This window comes from Cricetulus griseus, chromosome 6 (genome assembly GCF_003668045.3).
Source record: "Cricetulus griseus strain 17A/GY chromosome 6, alternate assembly CriGri-PICRH-1.0, whole genome shotgun sequence".
Lineage (NCBI taxonomy): Eukaryota > Metazoa > Chordata > Mammalia > Rodentia > Cricetidae > Cricetulus > Cricetulus griseus.
The window spans coordinates 8576792-8603397 of record NC_048599.1 but is presented as its reverse complement, the minus strand read 5'-3'; the positions used below and the strand labels follow the sequence as shown (position 1 = coordinate 8603397).

General features: G+C 44.2%; 1 protein-coding gene across 2 annotated transcripts in view; it reads left to right on the top strand.

Annotated features, from left to right (window-relative positions):
- Nucleotides 1-673: 673 nt before the first annotated feature.
- Dok5 (docking protein 5) overlaps nt 674-26606 on the top strand; it is a 149758-nt gene continuing 123825 nt past the window's right edge. Inside the window, exon 1 of one of the 2 annotated variants that reach the window (XM_027423286.2) lies at nt 674-1002. In XM_027423286.2, coding sequence (XP_027279087.1) covers nt 937-1002 — 66 coding nt within the window. In that variant the 5' untranslated portion in view covers nt 674-936. The remainder of the gene's footprint in view (nt 1003-26606) is intronic. The other variant, XM_027423285.2, reaches the window with a different exon arrangement.

Sequence of the window (26606 nt, the reverse complement as noted above, 5' to 3'; positions counted from 1 at the left end):
TACGTGGGAGCTTGGTAATTACACAAAAGGCCACACCTTAATGGGTTCAGGGGAGCTGAACCGAGTCAGTTATATGAAGGACAGAGCAGCGCCTGGTACAAGCTAGCCACCTTAACACAGTCTTAAGATTAATTGATCATCTACACGGGGCGGGGGTTTGAGAACAGAGCAGTGAGGCGGGCAAGAATCTTCTAGGAAACTTACAGTCCTTATGGGGAGACAGACTCAAGCAAGAGGCAGGGACAATTGATGCAAGGCTAGAGCTTGACAGCAGGCAGTTCTCACCGAAAGCTGCACAGAAGCTTTGGGGGTGGCTCTCTCTGGGCCACAGGTAAAACACACAGCTCATTCTCCCTAGACACAGACACGCCCTTAATTAGTTCTTCTGGGGAAAAGATGGGGCTGAAGGGACAGGTTGGGGCACACACAGCTGGTAAAAGAGTCCGATATCTGCTCTAAAAGACAGGCAGGGACTGGGAGCTTCGCCCCTGCTGTTCGCGTTCCTGGGGAGAGGGGTGGGATGGGGCAGCTGGGGGCCAGGTGGGCGGAGGCCGGGAGAGGGGACCTGAGCGCTCCTCCTTCTGAGCCATCTCTGCCTCCTCCTTCCTCTCTCTTCCCCCTTCTTTCTGGTCCTCCTCCTCCTTCTCCTCCTTGGAGCAGCTCCTCCTCTTGGCAGGCTGCCGCCCAGTCAGCTGACGCTCCAGTCTCGCCTCCCCGCCACTCTCCCCCAAAGTGGCTGCTGGGCGCCGGCGGCCGCCCACTTTCAGGCTTTGGGGAGACAGGGAAAACGATGTACACCTTCTGACGTCCGGGCTCACTGCGTCGTCTTGTCAACTTTCACTCCCCACTCTGCCCTGACCCTCCCCACATCTGTCCTCGAAGCCACTCAGGGTGCTGTGCAGGCTCTGGGGGCAGCCGGGTTGCTGTCTGTCTGGGATGGCTTCCAATTTTAATGACATAGTGAAGCAGGGGTACGTGAGGATCCGGAGCAGACGCCTAGGGGTACGTATTCATCCTTTCCGTGCTCCTTGTTCGCGACTTCAGGGGCTGTATCTGCGGCCAGCATCCCGGCGCTGGGGACTTGCCTTGCGCGGTGGCTCTCGCAGCCAACATCTCAGGCTACTGCGACTGCGGCGCTAGCGCCAGCGTCTGTGTATGTCATGGAGCTATCTTTATCTCTCGGATGGCTTGACTTTCTAAAGGTGGCCACCGGAGCCAGTTGACTTGAAATAAATATTTCCCGGTAGCCATGGGTGCTGTATCTGCACAGCCCAGCATGGTGCTGAGCCTGCCGGATGTTCCCTGCTGCGTCCCACTCCCGCCAACTTAACTTTTCCAGGGGGGTGGAAGGAGGCCAGGGCAGAGGGCAGACACCGTGAGGGGAATCAAGGTCAGTGACTATCTGGTCCTAGGAACTCCGCTCTGCGGCTCAGGTGTTAGCAGAGGTGGAGATAGCTGGCCTTGGACAGGGCCATCTCCTTGGTAGACACCCAGATCTGAATTTCCCTACTCTTGAGCCTGGGCAGTGGGTTTCTGTTTTCCAGGCTCCACCTGCCTAGTCCCACTGGACGATCTTTTGGTGGGGAACATGGTACAGGGGTAGAGTTCCTGAAATAGGAGCAGGAAGTAAGGAAGGAAGGAGGGAGGGAGGAAAGGAAGGAAGGAAGGAAGGAAGGAGGGAGGGAGGGAGGGAGGAAGGAGGGAGGGAGGAGGGAGGGAAGGAAGGAAGGAAGGAAGGAGGGAGGGAGGGAGGAAAGAGAAAGAAAGAAAGAAAGAAAGAAAGAAAGGAAGGAAGAAAAAAGTGAATCCCAGTGGCTTCCTCTTTAAGACTCTTTTCTCTTGTTGGGGGCACTTTAGGAGAAAACCATACTGCCTTTCTTTGAGTTTTAAGTGACGGAACCCTCTTTAGGGAGGGAAGGATCCTGGAATATATAACCGTGTGTGTGTTTGTGTGTGTGTGTGTGTGTGTGTGTGTGTGTTGCAGGTCAACTCATTAATTCTTGCCATGTGTCAAATACTGTGGCTGTTTTTGTTTGCCAGAGGCTGGGGGTGAGGCAGGGATAGGAAATAAGTTTACTTAGCACTGAAAGCTGGTGTTACTGAGAGTGTCAATGGCTCAGCTCAGCCAGGGTGAGTGACCACTGAGTACCTCTCTCCACAAATATCTGACACCCCCTACCATTCTTTTATTTGGTCTCTGGACTTTAAAAAATGTACCTTTAATTTGACAGAGAATAAAAGAAATTTCTCAGTAGCAAATCTTGCTAGGGGATCATTTGCTGGGCAGAAATGTCCTGGATTGTCCCCTTGACCTCCACCCCTTGCTGGTTACTCTGTGTGAACAGTGAAGTTCGAGTCTGTGACTGTTATGAACACAGCGTTAAGGAGAATGGTAACAGAACTAACAGACCTTACTGGATTTGCTACAGTCTCATTGATTCTCCCTGGGGTCCTCAACTGAGTGACTTCCATGTGAAAAGGAAGAAATCCCAAGATTTATTATCACACTGTATTATCTGGTGGGTGACCAAGCATTACTTTTTTTTTTTTTTTTTTTTTTTTTTTTTTTTTTTTTTTTTTTTTTGAGAGCATCAGAAAGTGCCATCCTAAGCTTGCATGTCAATCGAAGGGATTGGGGCTAGACATTCATTCCATGCTAGAGAGCATGCCAACAGGGAGAGGACATGCATTATTCATACAGGGGCTATGAATTATTCATGAGGATCAGAGTTGAAGCCAAATCCTGACCAGGGTGATTTAGAGGAAAAACTGGTTAACATCACTTTCATGTCTTTTTTCTATATTACTGTAATTGACACAATATAGTCTTGTGTGCATGCCAACAACTTTTGGATGGATATTAGAGGCAAAAAGAGTGGGAATGGAGTCTAGTTTGCATTTGTTTCATAGTATTTTCGGTAGTCCGGTTTCTCAGGATGTAGTCCATTTTGTCTGTGTTTACTCAGATATATACAAAAATATTCACTGCAGTATGCTTCTCTCTCAGGGATGGAGAAGTCAGATGAAGACTGTATGAAGCAGGCCTTATCTGTCAATCTTGGTTCTATCAGTAGACCAGCCTTCTAAGACCATCTTGTGCTATAATTTATAAAGAAGGCCAATTACATTGTTGTCAGAACTGAATGCCAACTAAAGTTTTGGTAGAATGACCCTTGCAAAGGTGGGGACTTCTTGTGGGAAGTGACAATAGGGCCTGGTGTCCGAAGTCAGGCGTGCCGGCAGTGTTAAGCCAGGCTATACAGAGCCTGGATCAGTACTTGATGTATGTATGCTGGGCAGTGGGTGAGTCCCAAAGAGCCAGTCAGCAGGCAGAGAGGACATGTTGACACACCCAGAGACCATACAGTGAAGGATGACCTTTAGACCGGTAACTAATATGACAATGGCTTTATTAATGGAATCCAGACAAGCGTCTGTGGAGGAGAGCCATGTCTGGCAGTGTTTATAATTAAACAAGTAAACTGCATTTCATGGTAAGCAGCTGTTATGTCAAGGAATGTCCCCAGGTTTGGGAAAATATAGGACAATAAGTTAGGAATCAATCCTTCTTGTTTGGCTTACTAGGTCTATGACCTCTGACCTTCCTTGGCTTCAATTTTCCAATATATACAGTGTGTGCCATTGAAAGATGTTCTTGGGAACACCAAATAAGATTGTATCTGTGCACATGCAGAGAAAGTACCTAGTATTGATTCTTATTGCAGTATTATCTTTAATGTAATCAAAGATGAGTTAAGGCTGGCTAATGCACGTAAGGATTGTTGATTTCCTTGCCTTTCTACCCGAATGTATCCAAAGGCATGACTTATCATTACTAGTATTTAAATTTAAATTTACTTTAATGAATACATCAAAACATGGAAGTGTCCATATTTCTGGTACCATGTTGTGCTTTGATGTGTATAAATATCTTTATCTTCATTCAGTGATTTTTTATGGCAGAATTTATTTAGCTATAGATCTTTCTTTCCTTTGGATCATGTCCTTACAGAAGATATACATATAAATAATATGTACTATATCTCAGAATGTAAGTAAGACAGGAAGCTGTAACCATGCAGTTTGTCAATGGACAAGAAGCAAGGTAGGAACACCTCTATGAGGGGGTCACCAATGGGACACCTTCAGCTAAAGTCCTAAACTTTGTCCTAAGCAGTCAAAGTAGGTGTTAACCTACTCTTTGCTTTGAATACCAGAAAGCCAAATGAAATTCAGCTCATTTAATTGAGAGAGGTCTGTGTGTCTTCCTTCGTGTCTCAGGCTGTGCCCTGGGTACAATATTTGTTCAGGAATGTGGATGTTTCTATTTGGGGAGCTGATGGGGAGGAGGGGAACAGCTATCTATAATTACCTAATTCTCAAAAGACATTGGAGATTTCTTAGATGAGTGGAATAGGCGGTTGTCTGCATCATTAACCCGCTAAGTGTGTTATTTGGATGGATTACATTCAGATCTTCATTTGGTTTGTTTCTTTGCAATGAAGAGAATTTTCTATCCATAATTATCCTGGCTGATCCACAATGCAACTCTCAGGGCCTAAATTTAGACCTATTTTCTTTATCTCCATGCAGTTCCTCAATGACTTAGTGTTTAAATAGCGTTTCTTTTCTTGTATCTGACAACTTATCGGTAGGGACCACTTGACCTCCGCTCTGGCCAGTTCTCTGTCTATCTATGTCTCCAACTGAAAGCCTAGGAGGACTAAGCTTAATGCTTGATTGATTTACACATACTTGCTTCACTTCAACTAATATTATCTTCATCTTAACCATCAGGCAACATTTTAGTTGCTCTGATAAAATCAAATGTAAGCCAGAAACCATGGGACTTGGACATCATATCTCCCTCTCCCTTGTCTCGCACCACTACAGCCAACCCATCAAGAGATCTGTGAGCTCAGTCTTTGAGGTCGACCTAGAATCTCTCTCCTATCTTCTAGTCATCTGCAGGTCTCACTCTGGTTGAAGCCCCATTCTTTCTTCTTTGTGGTACTGGAGTAACAGCCTAGTGTGTTCCCCAGCCTACATCCTCCTTCCATTCTTCCTCAACACCATGGCCCCTGCAGCTGAGCCCTCCACTGACCAGCCTGTGTTTGTCCCTGCTCCGCCCCTCCCCTCAGGCTGTTTCCCAGGTGATCTCTGGTTCCCTCTTCTCCTGTGCTCAGCTCCCACCTTCTCAGTGAGGTCTTTCCAAACATTCTCGGTTTTTTTTTGTTTGTTTGTTTTGTTTTTTGTTTTTTGTTTTTTTTTAATCTTCCCTGCTTCTGTATCCATAGACGTCTTTCTTCCAAGTCTTGCTACCCTGCACATTTCAGTCTGTACACTTACTACTTGTATCCCCTCCCCCACCCCGTGGGAACATGGGAATGCCCATGGGATTTCTCTCTCCTCTAACAACAGCTGGGCCCAGAGTAGACACTCAATGAAGACTTTCAGAGTGAGTGGATGGAAGAAGGCTCCTACCACTTTTGCCTCTGATATAAGGGTGTGTTAAAAATCCTGACATGATGACTAGGAGGACTTGGTGTGAGTTTTAAAATATTTACCAGCCTGATTATTTTGTAAGAACAGAGAGACTCTCGATGTTCACCTAATGCATGAGCATCGTAAGGTGCTCAGCACAATGCTTAGTGCAGAGAAAACCCAGTTAATATTTGCTACTGCTCTCTTCTCAGCCCTGCAATTACTGCTGGGAGAGATGGCCGCACTTGGCTCATTATTCTTTTCCTAGCCTTTACCGCACTAACTCTTACCTTCAAAGCAATTGTTGTTTAGGTAGAAGAACACACTTAATGTCCAAGAGATAGTTTATATACAAACACAAATACCCCTGGCCGCTCAAGCTAGGGACAGAAGGAATGTTTGCCTTTCTACGATTTTCCACATTATTTGCACAAATGTCCATAATGCCTTCAAAGGAAACACACGTCTTCCTGAAATGCCACTTTGAATGAACCTGCTGGGCCAGGAGCTTTTCCACCTAATTTGGGTGTCTTGAAGGCAGACAGTGAATGGACAGATTATAGGGAGAAGTATTTACTCACTCCTTCATTTCCCTGTCTCCCTTGGCGTGCTGTCCCAGAGAGGATTTCATATTTCATTTAAGATTTTTAGATTTTGATTCATTTGTTACAGTGCCCAGATATACTTGGTGCTTTCTTGCCACTGTGACCAAATCAGGGACAGAAGCAGCTCAGGGGATAAAGAATTTATTTTGGCTCCTGGCTCAGAGGCAACAGTCTACTGTGGAAAGGGAGGCATGGCTGCTGGGGTATAACAGCCTGTAGTAGCAGGAAGTCAAAAGAGGCAGCTTCAGGAAGGAAGGCATTCAGTCAGAGAGTGGATCTGGGCGATAGCCTTCAGAGGCCACTCCGGATGGCCTAACGACAGTTGACAGCGTAGCCCCGAGTGTTCCACAACCTCCCCAAACAGTGCTCCAAGCTGGGGTACATGCTCTTACAGATGTGCCTGTGGAGGGTGTCTCACATTTAAACTATAACACTTGAAAAATACGGACCACCACACAAAAATCATGTAAACAAACCGGGGTCACTTTATGACTTTCTGGTATGTATGCAGGCACCCTCCCATGCAAATACAACAGTCAGTAATATCTGGATGTCAGTGGGGGTCTCTGGGTGAAGTCTGCCAGTCGTAATAGGAATGTTCAGGGGGATCCTCTGCGTGCACTGCGGTGAAAATCCGCTGTGTGTTCCGGCTCCATCTAGCTCCATGTAACTTAGCCTCACTGACATGATTTCCACATCAAGGATAGCTTCCCAGCTGACATTCTCAGTCCTCATGGAAGATATGATTAATTGTGCATGTATTCAGCTTTTAATTATCATCACCCAAATTGATTTAGCAATGAATGGCCACTTTAATGGCTTTGTGTGGAGACATAAAACAAGTTACTGATACAATGATATCCAGACATCTGCCAGCATGTTTTTAAAATTGTATCCATTAGGTGACTAGCAGTATTTATTTTTTAGGCAGACTCGCCATTTTTGGTGAGGAGTAATTTACCTTTGGTGCTTTAAGGTGCTTTAAGGATTTGTTTCCCATATGAGATGCATATGCTCTGTCAAATGCCCACTGAGGACTCACCAGTGTTGAGGCTCCTTGAAAACCACCTCAAACTGGGCAGATCAGTCATTGTCTTCTACAAACTTGAAGGCTGACTTAAAAGCTCATGCTGTTAACTGGTTCTTTGTACATTCACAGTGCTCAAAGATCAACAGCTGTGAATGATTAAGTCAGGTATAGGTGGGAATGATAGCCAAAGATAGCCTCCTTTCCCAGAGATAGCCAGAGATAACCCCATTTTTCCACATTTGTGAAATGCAGGAGGCTGTGTTTGAGTTTCTCTTACTCTAGAATTTCAGCTCCAGTTGGATGGAGATCAAACCTTGGGAGAGTCGGAGCTAGGAAAAGATGCGGCTGCCATTCTCCTTCGCCCCCATTCCTGTGCGATTCAAAATGAAGTTGTGAATTTTGAAATGCCAAGAGCTGTGTGTGAATGTGGGAGCTAAAATAGTGCATTTCTATCATGCAGCTGGGTGGTGTTTGGGTACCGATTTGGAAGCTGATTTGGGGAGCCTTGTGGGCCCTCCTACTTTACTAGAGCTCTAAGCCTCTGGGTGGGTATGTGCTGTGCTCTGGCATGGAGTTCTTAGTCAGCCTTAGGCAATAAGATTTGGCAGACTTCTTTGTGGTGATGCATCACACCTGTGAACTTTCTGCCGGAGGCCGATTCCAGACCCTCTCCCAAAGAATCATGATCTCATTTGTTTTCAGTGGAAACTTTTATTTTTAGGTAATTATAGGCTCAGATGAAGTTGTAGAGAACCAAGGTGGAGGGTTAGGGAAATGACACATTTGCCAAAGTGAGGACCTGAATTCAAATCCCAAGAACATGCATGGAAAAGCCAGGCACAGTGTCCCACACCTGCAGCCCCAGTGTGGTGAGATGGGTGGTGGAAGCCGGAGGCGTCCTGGAAGCTCGCAATGTGATGGCATTCTGGGCAGAGTCCTTCGTAGCTGCCTCTCACTGCCCCACGGTCCCAAGTTCTTGACACCAACAACTTGCTATCCACTTATATAATTCTGTCACTTCCAGAATGAAACCTTACAGGCTCTTTGGGGAGGGACCTGGTTTTACTCACAGGCATTGTCTGGGGGAGTTGTTTAGTTTTCTCTGGATGCTGCCAGATGCTGAGTGGCATGCCATGGTATTGATGGGGCTCATGTCCTTTGGACCTTTCACTTGTTGAAGGACATCTGGACCTGTCCAGATTGGGCTGTCATGGAGAGGGCTGATGAGACATTTGTATGCAGTACCTTGTGTGAATGCAAGTTTCCATAACTGTGTTGAGCTACTCAGGAGTAACGTCATCAGGTTGGGTGGTAGTTGTAGATTTAGTTGTTTGAAACATTATTAGGCAGGGTTGTTTAAAGCAGAATAAAATAGAATGTTTGCATATGTATTTATCCATATACATGTTTATATGGTGTGTGTGTGTGTGTGTGTGTGTGTGTGTGTGTGTGTGTGTGAAGAGTTAATAAACTGGCTTACTTCTTTGGGGCTACTATTGCAACAATGAAATGCCTATTTGCTGAGGACAGAGAAAACCCAGCAGCTTGCTCACTTGACAATCCCATACCTAGCTTGGAGGTCTGGAGGTCCATGGAGAATCCCGGTATTCAATCCAACTTGGCAGCAGGAGATAGCAGCAGTAGCTAAAGTGCCGTGTGTTGAGAAGGAACAATGCAGGCATCCAGGCAAATGGTATTTTCCTTTTATCTCTAGTTAGAAGGTGCTGACCCCCTTGAACCAGTTAGACCTCTCTGGAAATGCCCCCCCTCTCTCTCACACACACATACACACACACACACACACACACACACACACACACACGTCTCCTAGGCGATTCTAACTTCTCTGGAGTTGACAAGCATCAAGCATCGAGTACACTTGTTATTTTTGTATTCATACCAGTAGTGTGTGAATGACCCATTTCTCCGCATCCCCTCCAGGAGTTGACGGTGCCTTTGGCTTACTCTGGCCATTCTTGCGGGTGTGTAGAAGCCCTGCCTATGACTTTCATCTTCATTTCTTGGTCTTGTCATGTTCTCATGTTCTTCTTTGCCATTTGTGTACTCATGCAAGGAAAATGTCTGGGTTGTCTTTTTACCATTAGGTTTTGAGAGTTCTTCATATAGTCTAGATATAAATGTCTTTTCAGATATGTGGTTTGTGGATAGATTCTCACAGCCTAGAATGCCCCCCTTCATCACCATAACCTTGTGTTTCTTTTCTTAAAAGAAAATTTGTGTGTGTGTGTGTGTGTGTGTGTGTGTGTGTGTGTGTCAGAGAGAGAAAGAGAGAGAGAGACAGAGACAGAGAGAGAGTTCATATGGAGGTCAGAGGACACCTTGAAGGCGTCATTTCTCCCCTCCCATCCTGCAGATCTCAGGTCATGACAGAAAATGCCTCCAGACAATGAGCTATCTGGCCAGCCCATAGCATGGTCTTTCCAAGGACAGTGTTTACAGTTCAATGGAACAAAGGGCAAGGTTCACTTTTGTGTATGGATGTCTGGTTGCTCCAGGACCATCTGCTGAATTGCTGACTTCTCCCCTGGGTACTTGCTTGGGTCCATTCCTGAGTCATCTGTTCCATCCATTGCTCTATGGACCTGCCTACATGCCGCAATGTCTATGCATGTCTGAGAGGCAGGCATACAGCATGGTACAGCTCCTTTGACAAAAATAGTTAGGTCCTTATTTATTTATCTTTCAGTACACATTTTAAAATAATGGCATAATCATTCTTTTACTGGGCAGAGTGCATTTTTTATCATATCTTTATAACTGAATGCTAGTTTTGTTTTTTGTTTTTTGTTTTTCTCAGATTTGGCCACTCAGTGGCTCTGGAACAAATTGTCTAATTACTCTTCTTTTAACCCTATTCAGATAGGAGAATAAGCATAGCAAAAGACTTCTCAATGAAGAACTGTCTCCCATCTTACTCCAGAGCCCAGCTCATAGCAGGTGCTCAGTGACTACACATTGTCTGTTATTTGTCTTCTTGCTTATTTATTCACTCATTTATAATATTATGTGTTACAACAAATCTTTCCACCACCCACTTGAGTTCTGCTCGCTGCGGTAGGGCCTCAAATAATATACAGAGACTTCTATTAGGTACAAATGCTGCTTGGCCAATGACTAGGATTCTCATCTGCTAGCTCAGTCTTAATTATCATAAATCTATATATTTTATAAGACTTATCTTATTTAGGATGCCTTCCATTGGCATCCTCATCCCGGGATCACATGGTGACTCTGGAGGAAGAGAGAAGGGGCCCACTTCCTTCTTGCCCTTGTTTATATATGAGTCTCCCTGCCATGTCACTTCCTGCGGATCACCACTTCTTTACTACATTTCCCAGAATCCTCTTTGACTCCTAGTCCCGCCTAACATGCTGCCTCATTGGCCAAACAGTACTTTATTTATCATCCAATAAGACAAACACATACACAGAGCACTTCCCCCATCAATTATGTGTACTGGTGTTTTGCCTGTATAGATGTCTGTGTACCATGTGTGCAAAATAGCATAAAAATCTTGAGATTTTTCTCCAAAACAGTTATGACTCACATCCAACCCCAGATGAAGGCTGATAATTCTTAGTTTATCTTTTATTTTGGATTCATAGAGCTACCTTATATTACCAAACGGGAGAACTGGATTCTGAGAAATAAAAAAGAAAAAGTACAAAAATAAGAAGGGAAGGGAGGGAGAGAAAGGGGGTGGTGGACTTTGCTATTTTCACAGGAAAGAATGGATGGCTTTCATGTGGCTATGTTATATTTAAGTGGCTAATCTTTACATTGCCTGTACATGGTAGACATGAGTGTTACAAACACAAGAAAGGGAGTCCCCACTCCCACCTCCGCCCATCTGCCTCACCTCCTGAGACAGTCATACTCAGTAGATTCTTGCAAACTTACACAGAGATTTTTGTTCACAGACAAACATAAAAGTTTGTTCCTATTATTTGTTCTACACATAGACTATGTTCCTATCACTCTTAAATACTATTTCCCCTTCCATTTAACTTTAATATTGGAGCACTTTTCAAAAAGTTATGGGTGTCAATATTCACTCATTTTGCTATGCTACCATTTCTTAATTTGTGTGTGTGTGTGTGTGTGTGTGTGTGTGTGTGTATCCACATCCATGGGTATACATGTGCTATGCCACACCTGTGACAGTCAGAGGACAATTTTGTGCTGTCAGTTCTTTCCTTCCACTTTACTTGGGCACTGGGATTTGAACTCCATTCTTTAAGATTGTACTGCAAGCCCTCTTACCCACTGAGTCATTTTGTCAGCCCCCTCTACCACAACTTCTTTAATTAGTCTGCTAATAATGGACATTTTCAGCTACTATCTCTCCCCTTTAAACCACAAAGGGTGACATGTTTGGGCTTGCTGAGATGAATGGTTAGCAGGAAGCTGCTCTTACAAATTCAAGCACATTTACAAATTGTATGAATATAGCTGATGTCCTCCAGACCGTACTGAGACTCTGTACCCATGAGTGACTGTCAGTCCTTACTGGCGCAAAACTGTGGCTCAGGGCGTGCCTCTCCCGCAACCTACAAGAGCACATGGGAACCCACTCACGTTTAATCATTCTTTGGTTCAGTCCCTCACTTGAAGTCTGTTCTGATCCTGCCAAATTGAAACTTTAAATTAAACCAAATCCTCCTCCATCTTTACCTAAAACTCCCCATTCTTTCCCCTTGCACACGTGATCAAGACACTGCATGATTAGACCCCAGGACCTCACCCGCCACATGCCACCAGGCATCCACAGCACCAATGGGGAAGATCCTCCTTGTGCTCCCACAGACAGCAAACTCTCTTCTTCCTTTCCCTTTGACTGGAAACCTCTTCTCCTCTCCATCGTTTGTTTTTTTAACTCCACATTATCTCAGCTGTATGCCACTGGTTTGTCAGTGTCTCTGATACTGTCCCCCACTTGAGTGGCGGTGGCCACTCACCACATGCAGATATTTAAATAATTCAGGTTAAGTATTTTTTTTTGTTCTTTTCTTTTCCTTGGTTTTTGGAAGCTGGGGTGATTTCTTAGCTCTATAGATTGCTTGTTGCTGCAGAGAACCCAGGTTCAGTTCCTAGCACCCACATTGAGTGACTTACAACTCCCTGTACCTCTAATTGCTGATGGTTCAATACCTTCTGTCCTCTGCAGGCACCTGCATGCTAAACTCTCTCTCTCTCTCTCTCTCTCTCTCTCTCTCACACACACACACACACACTCACACATACACACACACTTTCATGCATAGCATACATATACACTTACACATACACTCACACATACACTCACACACATACACACATATACACACACATACACTCACACACATACACTCACACACACATACACTCACACACTTACACTCATACTCACACATACACTCACACACATACACTCACACACACATACACTCACACACTTACACTCATACTCACACATACACTCACACACATACACTCACACACTTACACTCATACTCACACATATACTCACACACATACACACACATACACTCACACACATACACTCACACACACACACATACACACACACACACACACACACACACACACACACACACACACACAATCAGCCACTCACCCAATTACTCGATCAATCAATCTCCATTTTAAAATGCATTTTCTTAAAAAAAATCCTGTGGTACATTAAAAGAGGCTCATTACCATACCAACAACACGTATATAAAATAGTTCCATCACTATGGAGAGCTCTGTTGGACAATGCTGTCCTGAATCATTTCTGTGTAACATTGATGGATTGCCTAAATGATATGTTTTGATGATTTTAGCTTCACTAGGCTGTGAGCTCCACAGGGGCTCAGTGGGGTTTGCTCTAACTTCTTTATTCCCATGTAGTTATTCAGTAGCACTTGGTTTTGAAATTTGTCCCTTAGTGTCCAGCAGGCCTTTACAGAAGGACCAACCACTGCATAATTTTACCCATGGTCTCCTTAATATTCCAATCAGGAAAGACTAGTTCTTTCACCAATATCACTTGGAAATATTGAAGCTTTCCATGAGGCTGGCATCGCATAGACCATTGCCTAACTGTGCAAGGATGGAAAGTGACTCACCCTGACCTACAGGGTATGTATGACAGTGTGCGTCCAGGACATACACTTTCCATTCAGGACAACTCCAGTCAGGACCAACTCTGTCAATGTGCAAATTTATGGGTGGAATACAGGATCTTTGGAGACTTCAGTAGAGAGTGTTTGACCTGACACCTTCCAAGTCACTTACTCCAAGTGTGCTCCCTAGTGGGTGTCTTTGCATGTCAGTCTTCTTTCCAAGATCAATCCACAACAGGCCGGTGAGTTACTGAGATGGTGCAGGTCTGACTCATACTTCTACAGAGTTGTGGGGAGCACTCCGGAGCTCCAGGATTGAGCTGCAGGTTTGTGGTGCGCCCCCCCCCCCCCCCGTATTCAACACAGTGTTTTCACAACTGAAGTGATTCTGCCACTCTGGAATCCCCTTGGCTTTTCTGTCCTTCTGATCTCTGTCAAAAGAATGGGGCAGAGGATGGGTAAAGTTTTTGTTTTTTTGGGGGCGGGGGAGAGTGGAGCGCTCTCAAGGAGTGAGAGTGGACAATGGCCAGGTAGACTGTTGTGACAACTTTCATGTTAAGGAGGATTTCTACTCTTTCTAAAGTTTCCAAGTAGCTTTTCTTGAGGGACATTTTCCTGTCCAGATGATTGGCAGGTTCATTTGATCGACTTTTATGGGGGCTGGGGTGGGGATGATGGTATCTCCTTGTTCTGACCAGAAAGCCTCCAGCAAGATGGTAATTTCAGAAGATTTAGATGTTTATCTGTTAATGGCTTTCTAAGTGGCTGAGAGCCTCCCATCTTCACTGTGCCCCAGTCTTTTGGCTGACCACAGTCTTGCAGTTAGTCTTTGTCTTCACATGTTATTGGCCATAAAAAGAATCCATCCCCAATTGCCTCCCAACCTGCCATTAGTTAACTAGCTAGCTAGCAGTTCTCTAATTTTCATAACATAGAAATTAAAGGGCTTACTTTATGTACTGTTATTAAAACACATCAGTCTCTTTACTAGCTTTATCTTTTTTAAAATGATTAATTATATTTGTGTGTGTGTGTGTGTGTGTGTGTGTGTGTGTGTGTGTGTGTGTGTGTGTGTGCATGTGCACATGTGTGTCACGGCATGCCTGTGATATCAAAGGACAGTCTCTGAGAGATGGTTCTCTCCTTCCACCATGTGGATTCCAGAGACCAAACTTCAGTCAGCAGGTTCACAAGCAAGCACCTTCACCCATGGAGTCATCTGACTGTCTGGTCTAGAGTCTGAGAGCAAGAAGATGGTGTTGTCCATGGGTTTAATTCCATTTCCCCCTGACAGGGTGTTTGACCAACCAGTGTCCCAGTCACTGAGACAAGAGAATTTGAATTGCTTTTCCTCCTCCTAACTGTGGGAGCACTGGGTGACTCTGACTTTGAGGAAGGAACATTGATACATCCATGCAGATGGATTTAGAGATGTATGCTGACCAGAATATGCTTTGATATAGATTAAAGTCTGAGATGGAAGTATCCCCTAGGTTACTAGGCTACCTTGTAGGGAGATTGGCTGTGCTGTGCATAGCTTTTAAAGGAGCTCTTTTAGCATATGGAAATACACTCCTGAAGTTAAATTCATTTTATCAAGAGAGTCACACACAGGATCAAGCATGTGAGAGGGAGATTGGATATCCTGTTGGCCTTTAATATTGAAGCTTAATTTCCAGAGACTTTTCAGACGAAGTTTAATAATATAAAATGAAAAAGAAGTATTTTTGGTCTATCGCTCCAATATTAACCCAACAAATGGGTCAGCTTCCTGTGTGTTAAGGTCATATGTTTCAGAGGATCTGTAATTTTGATTTTAGATTAAGTGTCAGGCAGTCAGGCATATTAATTAAAAAATAATGGTTCTCATTTTATCTGTTTCAAGGTTCAAGGTGACAAATATGACAACGTATGATTGGAATACGGATAGAGGATGTGGGAGCTAGTTTAAGGGTTTCTTATGACTCTTGCACACACACACACACACACACACACGACATGAAGACTCTACTGGTTTTCACGATGATATGGTAAAAGAATGCCACAAGTTCAAGTTTTGAAGTCAAGGAAAAACACAAATCACTGGCAGAAAAGGACACAGTTCATAGGGATTTGATGTGGATTGTTCCAGAAGCTGCGGCTGAGGCTTCCTGACTTCTGTAAAGCACCACAGATGTTCTTAGGAGCATTATCGTTATCAGTTTGTGTGTGTGTGTGTGTGTGTGTGTGTGTGTGTGTGTGTGTATCCATGCATGTATGTGTGAGGGAGGCATGCTTGCACAGTGTGGGACACATGTGAAGGCCAGACATTAATATTGTATGTCTTTATTGCTCTCCCTTATGTTTTCAGAGACACGGTCTCTCACCAAACCTGGAGTTAACCATTTTGGCCAGTGAGCACCAGGGATCTACTTGAATTTACCTCCCAAACCCTGTAGCCAAAGGTGCATGCCACCATGCCCTACTTTTTGTGTTCATGTTCCCATGTGTGTGTGCACAAAGTGCTTTCCCCATAGAGTCCCTTAGCCCGGGACCCATATTTGTAAGTCATTCGATCTGTCACCTTGGCCTGAGGACATAGACCTCTGTGACCTGGCAGACAGCTCTTTGATTTTGGTTATATACATGTTTCTTGACTGCTCTTAAACTAGAGAGGTGAAATGGTGCATGTTCAGAAAAACCAAACCAAAGACTTAGTGCAGAGCCTTTTCTAGCCTGTAGTGATTTTGAGAAGCAGGTCTTCCAGCTCAATGTACTCACTGACTATTTCCCTGGATTCAGGAGCCAAATGTACCATCAGAAACTGACCGAGCTTTGTGTGAATTAGGGGGGTGGAACCACAAACCAAAGGCTTCATGGCCGACGTAGGCTAAAATTATTGTTGATTGAAGATCTCAGTTTGAACAGGCTTTACATCTGAAAAACATGCACATACCTCAGATTTTGAACCTCTGTTTCCATCTTCTTGTAAAATACTCATAGAAGTAGGTGCCAGAGAATGACACTGTTCTAGTCTGTTAGTGCGTAGGGAACAAAACACTAAGGGCTGGGTAGTATGCCAAAAACTTCTTGCAGCAAGGAATGCTGTGTTCACACGTGGTGGAAGGTGGAAGGGCAAACATGTGACAGAAGCTGTCTGTCTGCGCTTCTTTTTGGTTTTCGTGTGTGTGTGTGTGTGTGTGTGTGTGTGTGTGTGTGCAATTGCTCATGGAGTCCAGAAGAGGGCATCAGATCCCATGAAGCTGGAGTTACCGGCAGTTGTGAGCTGCCTGACTCCAGTACTGGGAACTGAACTCCATTCCTTTGCAAGTGCAGGCTGTGCTCTTCGCTACGGCATCCTCTCTCAACTTGTTTCATTATCAATGCATTTTCTTTCCCAGTTCACACTCATTCCTTTGCAGTGCCCTAAAAATAGATTACGACCTCAGATTGAATGTTGAGACATTTTAGTAAACCTAATTTTTTTTTTCAAAAAGCACATAAAAAATCTGGGTTTATTTTGGTGTGTGTGATAAAGGCATATATTCATATCTTGTGTTGTTTTAAAAGACTGCCTCCAGTAATGTCACTGGCCTTTTTTTTTCTTTATGTATTTATTGAGACCTTGGACAAGGACAGGACACCCTCATCCATATGCAAATTCCCCCATTTGTCACTCTCTGTGTATGTTTTCTTTTGCAAGAAAGGTGATTAGGCACCACGGCATAATTATTCAGTCTAAAACATTTCATATCTTGATGACTGAGACAAACTGTATCATTTTATGTTTAGTGGCATTGTTAATGTTGTTTTAATTAAGAGCACTGGTAGCTTGGGGTTTCAGTGACATCTCTGTTAATATCATAAATTGAAACAGTGAACCGTTTCTCTATGCATTGGGTTCATCAAGGGAGCAATGACAGGTCCAGATTATATGGGAAGGAAAGTTAGGGTTTGGATTCATGTGCTCACATAGACAAATGCCACAGCCCAAGAGTATGCATGCATTTTCCATGTTAAAATTTATAAAAACCTATCACACTAATACAAAAATATTATTTTAGTACATTTCCTTTCTCCCAAATGTTAAAAATTTATTATGATCATGAGTAGCAAATATGTGAAATATTACTGTCAGCCTAATCTGTTTGAAAGCACACAACCCATCTTTCATAGTATTGGGTTCTGCATCCATGGAATCAACCAAGGAAGAATCCAATATACTTATTTGAAATTTCACCTGTTCTGGAAGCATACAGCTGTTTCTCATGTTTTTACTTCTTAAACAATCCAAGATAACAACTACTTACACAGCATTTGCATTTTGCTGAGTGCTGTACATCATCTGGGGGTGATCTGAGGTGCCCAGGGGGATGTGCACAGGTTGGATGGCAAGTTCTACATTGTTTTCTCAGGACATGAGCATCCACAGATCTCGGGATCTGCACAGAGTCTTAGGACCCACCTGTTGTGGATACTGAGGGACAGCCATACTGTGTTGCAGTGCGAACATTTCCAAAGATGGTCACATGGTTTTTCAGATTGTGTTTATGATGTCTGTTGACTTGCTAGTTAAAACATATAAATTGTCCCTTGTGAGAAAGAACACCTAGGCTGTGCAGCATAGACCATGTTTTGTATTGTTGACTTGGGATGGTGTTGACTTGGATGGTGTAATTACAGTGCTATAGAGTTGGGTATCTTCTATCCTTGGTACATACTATGTTAACTGCCCTTGGGGTCATAGCCATCTAAACTCCTGCCCATGCTGTCTGAAGGGATAAATATTAAAGCTTACGATGAGAGTTCTGGGGGCTGAGGAGTCATCTCAGTCATTAAAGTGCTTACAGAGTGAGTGAGAGGGTCACAGTTTGGATCCCAAGAACCCATGTAATGTTGAGTGGGTGGTGAGGCCTGCCTGTAAATCTAGTCTCAGAGGGTGGAGACTGGGTATCCCCAGAGCAATCTTCCTAATGAGACTAGCCATGTCATGAAGCTCTGGGTTGGATTGAGAGTCTCTGTGTTGTGTTGGGAGATTTTGGGTTGGGTGGGAGACCCTGCCTCCTGCTTAAGTGGATAAGGCGAAGGACTGATCACAGTTGACTCTTGATTATTAACCTCAAGCCCCCCCCCATACACATGAGTATGTGCATATATACAAACATGCATCCACACATGAGCACACCCTGCACCCTCACACATACACACATACATGAAAACAGGAAAGGAATGAAAAAGAAAAGTATGGAATACAGTAGGTTGTCATAAGAGACACACATAATCTGAAGGTCATGGCCAAAGAAAGGAAACCTTTCCTGCAGATTGGGACCAGTGAAACAGGGAGATGAATGGGGAAGTATTTCTTCCCAAAATGTGGCCGTTAGCCGACTGCTTTTCAAATCATCCTCTGCCACCCAAGAGAAAGGCCAGAAAATAGAGAGAAATCTCCCAGACCAGCGAGTTCACCCAAATTCAAGTTCACTTCAGGGAGATGCATGTCCTCTTTGAAGGACCCATTGCTGTTTGGGTGAGACTCTGCAGAACCTATTAAGACAAACATTGCCATCATCCCTGACATCAATACTAATGGCCAGCTTACACATAAATGGCTTCCTGGATGCAAGTTTTCCCAACCTGATGGTGAAGCTGACATTTGTTGTGTCAGCATCCCTGGTTAAGTAATATGGCCGAGTCATCGTTGTAATCCTCTGGTGTACTTTAGATCTTAGCATGAAGGACCCATGTGTCTGCACACACAGTGTTTTATGACATCTGTGACTTAGAGCCTTTGTAAATTCTTTCATTAATTTAGGAATTACACTATAACCAGAGGAAAAAAACATGAGCACACTTTGCAAGGGTGAGCAGTGCCATCTTCGGCACATTGATAATGCACCTTAAATGATTCCTGTGAATGCTCAGACTTCATATGTTATTGATTTATGAATTTCGAGTAAATTCCAATTCCTGAATGAATGCCATGAATGCAATTTGCTCATTAAACTTGCAGGTGATGGGGCATTGGATTTAGTTTTGTGGCTTATGCCTTGTTGATCATGCTGTGTGCATGGGCACTGAAGACTGGGAAGGCTCATTAGCAGAGTGTGCTCCTGCTCTCTACATAGTGGGCAGGCAACTCTGGCTCTCTGTGGGGTATTCCTGACACTGTCAGAAACCACAGTAACCACAGAGATCAATTTCATAGTCTCTCTGTTAGCCACCGGATTGTTCCAGTAGTTTATAATACCTAATGGACTTACATAGGAGCCATAGATCTCATTCATTCACTCACTCATTCATTCATTCATTCATTCATTCATTCACCCAGCATCCTTTGTTCACTAAGGAACTACTGTTTAAGACTCAGATCTTGATACCACAGATAATTCAGACTTGTAATAAACCATCAAATAGATGAATGGTGAGTGTTGGTCCTGTGACCTGCGCTCATTTAACCAACCACATTGTTGTTTCTATAACAAATGATACTATTTCAAGAAGCGTCTTATAATTATACAGTCTTCATGGCTCTAACTTCTAAAACTGAAAGTTTAATTGCAATACACAATAAGAAAATGCTTTCTGTCATCTTTCAAAAAAAAAAAAAAGCCACTGGGTTCCCTCCAAAGGGGACAGAGTTAGTCCCTTGCACATCTTTCCAGCCACATTTCTGACTCATGACAGTGTATCCATGCACACGTGTATCTACCCGTAAATTTTCACGTGTATGTTGTGTGTATCCTGTTTTCTTCAGTGACATGTATTGAAAACGCCATTCTTTCTCTTTTCACTTAATAGACTTGAAAATCTCCCCACACAGACATCACCCCCAGATCCATAGTATTTAACTGTATTAAATAGTTATGCATCTTAAATCTTTATGAATGATTTCATTTTTATTGAATACAGCATTAGAATAGAATTGTGTCTGTGCACAATTTCTTTTTTTTTAAATAACTGAAATTGTGAGTTTAAGTGGAATGACTTTTTATGGCTATTGGAATGCCATAAAATTTCTAATGACAGACAGAGTTGATGTACAGTGGGATTGGGACACCTCTGTCTCAACTGTAATGAGAGATACAGGTGTGTGTTTCTACATATGTATGTCCAAGAAACCAATAAAGGCAGAGCAACTCAATGAGAGAGAGACACAGGTACGGAGGTGGGTAATGGAGAACTGGGAACCAGCCTGGAGATAGTTCTGAAATAATTTCTAATTTAGGGTTGTGTGACTCTACTAATTTTTAAAAGCTTTCCTTTCCTTTAATTATGAAGTTAAAACTTAAAATGTAATTTACTGTTGTGTTGCCATTGTCAATATATGTTTAAAAAAGCTCAAGGTTTTATGTTTTCAGGTTGATATTGGGAAGTGAAGTGTGAAAGTCAGAAAGCACACTGTGTTTACTCTGTGTGTGTGTGTGTGTGTGTGTGTGTGTGTGTGTGTGTGTGTGTGTCTGTGTCTGTGTGTGTGTGTCTGTGTGTGTCTGTGTCTGTGTGTGTATGTCTGTGTGTGTATGTCTGTGTCTGCGTGTGTGTGTGTGTGTGTGTGTGTGTGTGTGTGTCTGTGTGTCTGTGTGTGTGTCTGTGTCTGTGTCTGTGTGTGTATGTCTGTGTCTGCATGTGTGTGTGTCTGTGTGTCTGTGTCTGTGTGTCTGTGTGTGTCTGTGTCTGTGTGTGTGTGTCTGTGTGTGTGTGTGTGCCTTCTTTCAGAAACCAAAGGACACCAGGTGCCTCGCTCTATCCCTCTGTACATCATTGCCTTGAGACAAGGTCTCTCACTGAATCTGGGGCTCACCATTACAGTCTGACTGGCAGTCAGCAAGTTCCAGGCAATCCTCCTGTCTCCATCTCCAGCCCCCTACACACACACACACACACACACACACACACACACACACAGACACACACACATGCAGACACAGACATACACACACAGACACAGACATACACACACACACACACACACGCGCGCAGACACAGACACACACAGACACACAGACACAGACACACACACACACACACGCACACGCACACGCACACGCACACGCACACGCACACGCAATATACATGGTGGCTGGCCATTCGACTTGAGCATTGATGGCTCTAATTGTTTTCATCCCTGCTTCTTTACAGGAAAAAGAGCAGCTCGTCCCCAGTTTTCAGTCATTCCCAAAGCACCTCAGTTTGTGTGACATCTATAGGCTGAGTTTTCTTCCATTTAAATGCTTTGCTTTTATTTCTGATGGAATTTTGGTGCAGGATTCTTTCAACCACACTCTGATGTTTTCCAGCCACTGAGGCTGTGCTAGGCACGGCTCTGTTAGCTACTTAGAGATATTTAGTGAGGGAGATTGGTAGTGGTGTAGGGTGGGGTGGGGAATTGGTTTAAAGAGTCTGATGGGGGGTGGGGATCAGCTTACAGAGTCTAAATGTGCTTAGTGTTAGGTCCAGCATCAGAAGTGTCACTAGACCAACAGAGGAGGGATAGATGACTAACTGAAAGCCCTGTGGATGGCTGCAAGCATCCACTTCTCATAGCCTCCAACCCAACATGGGATGCCCTTCAGAGAGAGGGTTCTTGTCATTGAGGAGTATAAGGGGTACCTGGCTCAATTTTCTTTGAGGCTGATGGTGGCTGTGGCAGGAATTGGAGAAGCTGTGGCTCTAATATTGGGTCGTGTCAACTCAGTAACCCATCACACCAGATAATGCAAAAAGAAGCTGTGATGTACATTGCAGGGACCGCGCAAACTGTGCAAACCGTATGGCCACTTCTCTTCCACCTCCTGCATCTTGTAGGATAGATGCTATGACCCATGCAGGGAAGACATTTCTTCAAAAGGTGATGCTCCATCTTTCACTGAGACAACGTAAAAGGAATCGATCACAGTAGATAACTATAAACATAAGTACAGTGAAAACCAAGCTTTATGACTAGATTCTAGTTAGATGTATTGCTTGGTAAGGTACCAAGTTCAAGGTTTCCACTATTGAAAAAAGAAGATTGGCATGGTTTGGGGAGGTGGGTGTGGGGCTTTTGAATCACTATCACCAAGTGGATGCACTGCTTTCCTTGGCTCCGCCCCAGTTTGGTACTCACAGTGAGAGCCTGTCATATCTGCTGCCTCCTCCCACTGTGGAGGGAGGTGAGTCTGTGTGGAGCTTCGATTGGTATCCTTGGCATTTTCACGTTTTGAGTGAAGGAGAGAGAAGGCAGAGATTAAGATGTTAGCAGGAGAGGGAAGAATGGAGTACAGCATATGAGCACACCCCTCCCATACTCACTTGACTGAAGGCTTGGCTGGCCACCCATCAAAGACCAAGCTTGCCCACAGCAAAGATGCAAGGGCTTTGAGGAAATGAGTGGCAAAGAAAAGCATGGCATGCTTCCTGTCTCTGAAGGGTTGTTGGCTCTTTGTATCTGTGAAAGAACTCAGAGAGGATGCTGTGCAAATGTCCCGGTTCTGAGCTTGTGGGATCTGTTTGCAGAGGGAATTTGCCCGGTCCTTCTTTGTCATATTTCCCCTAGTGGTACTTCATGAGATGCCTTTGAGTCCTCTGAACCCTTGAATTTGTGCTTCCCCTCCATCTGACTGCACGGGCTAGAGTTGGCTCTGCAATTTATCAGTAGTTTGATTTGAGACAGCACACTGAGATTCTCTCATGGTGAATCAGGTGGGAGCTGTGAGAAACACTATGTTCCAAGAGCCAAGTACACCTGCTGACCCCCTCCCTTGCTTGTGTTCCCAGGTGAACTTTCACTGTGGTGCAGCTGCAGCAGTCATTACATACTGTCTAGGAGCTGCCTCTGAGCTAAATGCATGCGGCAGACACCTTTTGCTCTACAAAACTGAGATAGACGATTGAGCCTGGATTAAATGAGCTAAAGCAGATAAATGCAGGCCACGTGTATTTATTGGCTATGGTTTTGAGACACTGAGTGGAGAGAGGCAGGCAGAAATCCAGGTGAAATCGCTTGCTTTATATAGCTTTCAGCCTTAGAGACAATTGTGGAAGCAAATAAAACAGACACCAAGTATTTTAGGTCTTTGAGTGGTATGGAGATGGGATCGCTAGTCTTGATTGTGTGATTGACACAGTCAGGACGAGGGACAGTCAGTTGAAGAATCGCTGCTGTCAGATTGGCCTATGGGGTGTTTTCATGACTGCTATTAGATAGAAGAGGGCTTAGCCCACTGTGTGCAGCGCCATCTCTGGGCAGGTGGTCCTAGATTGTATAAAGAACATAGCTAGCCAGAGGGAGCAATCCAGTGAGCAGCATTCCTCCACGGTTTCAGTTCAAGCTCCTGCTTAAGCTGCTGCCCACCTTCCTTTGATGATGAAGGTAACCTGCAAGGTGAGTAGACTCTTTCCTCCCCAAGCTGATTTCGGTCAGTGTTTTATCACAACAGAGAAGCAAACTAGGATGGTAGTAAAGACAGAAGAGAGACCCCCCTCACACATTCACACGCGCACGCGCGCGCACACACACGCACGCACGCACGCACGCACGCACGTGAATGTGTAGGGGGATGAAATAAATTTTAAATCAGAGTGAGGAGGGTCTCTCCCTTACTAAAAGAGTAACATCTACACAATGTCTAGGAGAAACGGAGAAATGGGGGACATGTGAGGAAGTAAAGAATGGTACAGACTTGGTGCTGAGGTGGGAGTGTCTGGAGTGTTGGAGGACCAGATGGTAGGCCAGCAAACCTACCTGAAGAGAGTGTGTAGTGGGAGCCTTGAAAGATACTGTCTGTGGGATTTTCCTGAGCCATTGAGAGGACGGGGTTTTTGTTCTATGTGAGTGACAGGATCCTGAGGACTCTGAGTAGGCAACTCTTATTTCCAATTACATTTTTAAACACCATTTTAAAGATAAATATTTTGAAAACTTCACTTGCTCTCAGAAAGCATTTTTTTTCTTCTTTTCTTTTCTTTTCCCTACTGTGTGTCAGCACTAGAGCGGTAATGAAGGTTGTGTTCCTGCCCTGACTTCCTGAGGTGAAAGCAAAGGCCTGGCAGTGTGGCTTTATGGATCATGGGCTGCCCAGGACTAGAGTGTAATTTTCTTTTGGCATTTGTCATCCAAAGATGATTTAATCTTTATGTATTCTTGTGTATGATTGTGTGAGTATGTGTGCATGTATGTACATGTAAGATTGTGTGTACATGTGTTCATGCGTCTGTGTATGCATAGATGAGGGTATGTAGAGGTCATAGGACAACCTTGAGGGTCAGTCTTTGTTTTCCTCTTAGTTTAAGGAAGGCTCTCTTGTTCCCCACCAGCTGCTGCTCCATGAGCATCCAGGATGCTTCTCTCTCTCTCTCTCTCTCTCTCTCTCTCTCTCTCTCTCTCTCTCTCTCTCTCTCTGTGTGTGTGTGTGTGTGTGTGTGTGTGTGTGTCTGTCTGTCTGTCTGCTCTTTTTGTCTCTGTCTCTCTCTCCTCTGCCCATAGGAACACTGAAATTATACATAGATACCACCTCCTACCTCATCTGGATTTCTGTAGTTTATGGGAGTCTAACTTACATCCTTATGCTTGCATAGCAAATGCTTTTTCCACTGAAGTGTCTCCCCAGTGCTTTCATCTCTCTATAGTCTTGTCCTCGTCTATGAAGAGGGGCATCAACTTTATTTTCGTAGTGCAGTTTGGCATTCAGTACACATTAGCTCTTAGCATAAAAGACTTTATGACATCGTTTATTAGTTTCACAAACATTTGCTGGCAACACACCACATGCCAGGAACTTTAGTAGCATTGAAGATGTAGTGTGTACAACATAGAAAAAGATCCCATCTTCAAGAGCTTATCAGGGCTGGAAGGAGGAGCAGATGGCAGTAAACGGAGATGGAGATAGAATGGAGGATTATACAGACAATCAAAACACTCATAGTCTAGGGCAGGAATGTCCAGGAGAAACACAACCTGAAGCCACACACAGGAACCATGGCTGCAGCTTTTGTTTCCTAGAAACCGCATTATGAAAGTCAAATGAAATCAGTGAAATTAGCTTTCATAACATTTTTAATTGAGCACAGCCAAAATATTTTCATGCGAACATGTGAGAATTGTAAAAGCGACTTATAAAGCATTTACATGTTTCCCCCCTAAGTCTTCACAAGCCCCAAGAGTGTTTTATTAACAGCTCAATTAGTGTTGCAGGAGACGCTGACCAGATAGAGCTCTGTGTGACTGATGGTTGTGGTGTTAGCCATTACGGGTCCCAAGTGACTCAGGGTGTGTTTGCCAACTGAGCTCTCTCTTCAACCGTTAGAATGTTTATTTCTTCCAGACACACTACCATATACGCATGTGTACACACAAAAAAGTTAAGTTAGTTTTCTTCATTTCACTGAGTTCTGTTATGGAAATGTCTCTTGTGGTGGAGGGGATCACCTACACAAAGGCTGGAGATCCATTGAAGCGTGGTTACAGGGCAGAAGCCTGCTTATGTGCCTAGGGAGGTGAGGGGTGTCAGAGCTGTTTCAGGGGTACTGTGCAAGGCTGATGGGGTTAGTGAGGGGCTTTGAGCAAGAGAGGGTATCCAGCACCTCAGCCGGCTCTTCTCATTCATTTTCTCATCCTTCCTGCCATTCACACACTCGAAGTGAGAACAAATGAACAATTTTGAAGCGAGATGGTGACATGGACATTTATCACAGGCCAGAATAGTCTCCTCTCTGTCCTTTCCATTTTCTCTAATTAAATTCTGTAAGTTGGAGGCATATGCCCGTAAAGGCCAACCTTTAATCACAGAGAGAAATTTCCTTCAGGACAGACTGCTTGCCAACTTTCCCTGACCCCGGCCGCCTCCTCTGCAGGAGATGAACACTGCCCGGAGCCAATCTATTGAGAGCTGTCCACTTGCACAGAGATCTGAAACCATTCCTGGGAACTCTTAGACAACGGGGCGGATGCTCTTAAAATGACTGAATGGCATTTTCTTTTGTTTGCACTCTTTTATTTGTTCCTCATGAATCGCCCTGGAAAGGACTCTGCCTTGATAAAACAGAGTGACTGGTTCTCCCCTGTGGGAGACAAAGAGAGCTAGCGGGTTGGGGGGATGAGAGGGGACAGCAAGGACGACTGTTTAACTAGCAGCCCATGCTCAGGAGTCAAGTCACACTTTTTTACTTGACCCTACATTACATGTATGCCAAATGACATATTTAAAAACATTTAGAAATTTTCCCTTTGGTTTTATATGTATGAGTGTTTCACCACGTTTGCCTGTATACCACAGTGTTAAGTGTCTGTGGAGGCCAGAGGAGGGCATCTGGCCTCCTGGGACTAGAGTTACAGATGATTGTGAGCTGCCCTGTGGGTGCTGGGAGTGGAACTGAGGTCCTCTGGAAGAACAGCCAGTGCTCTTA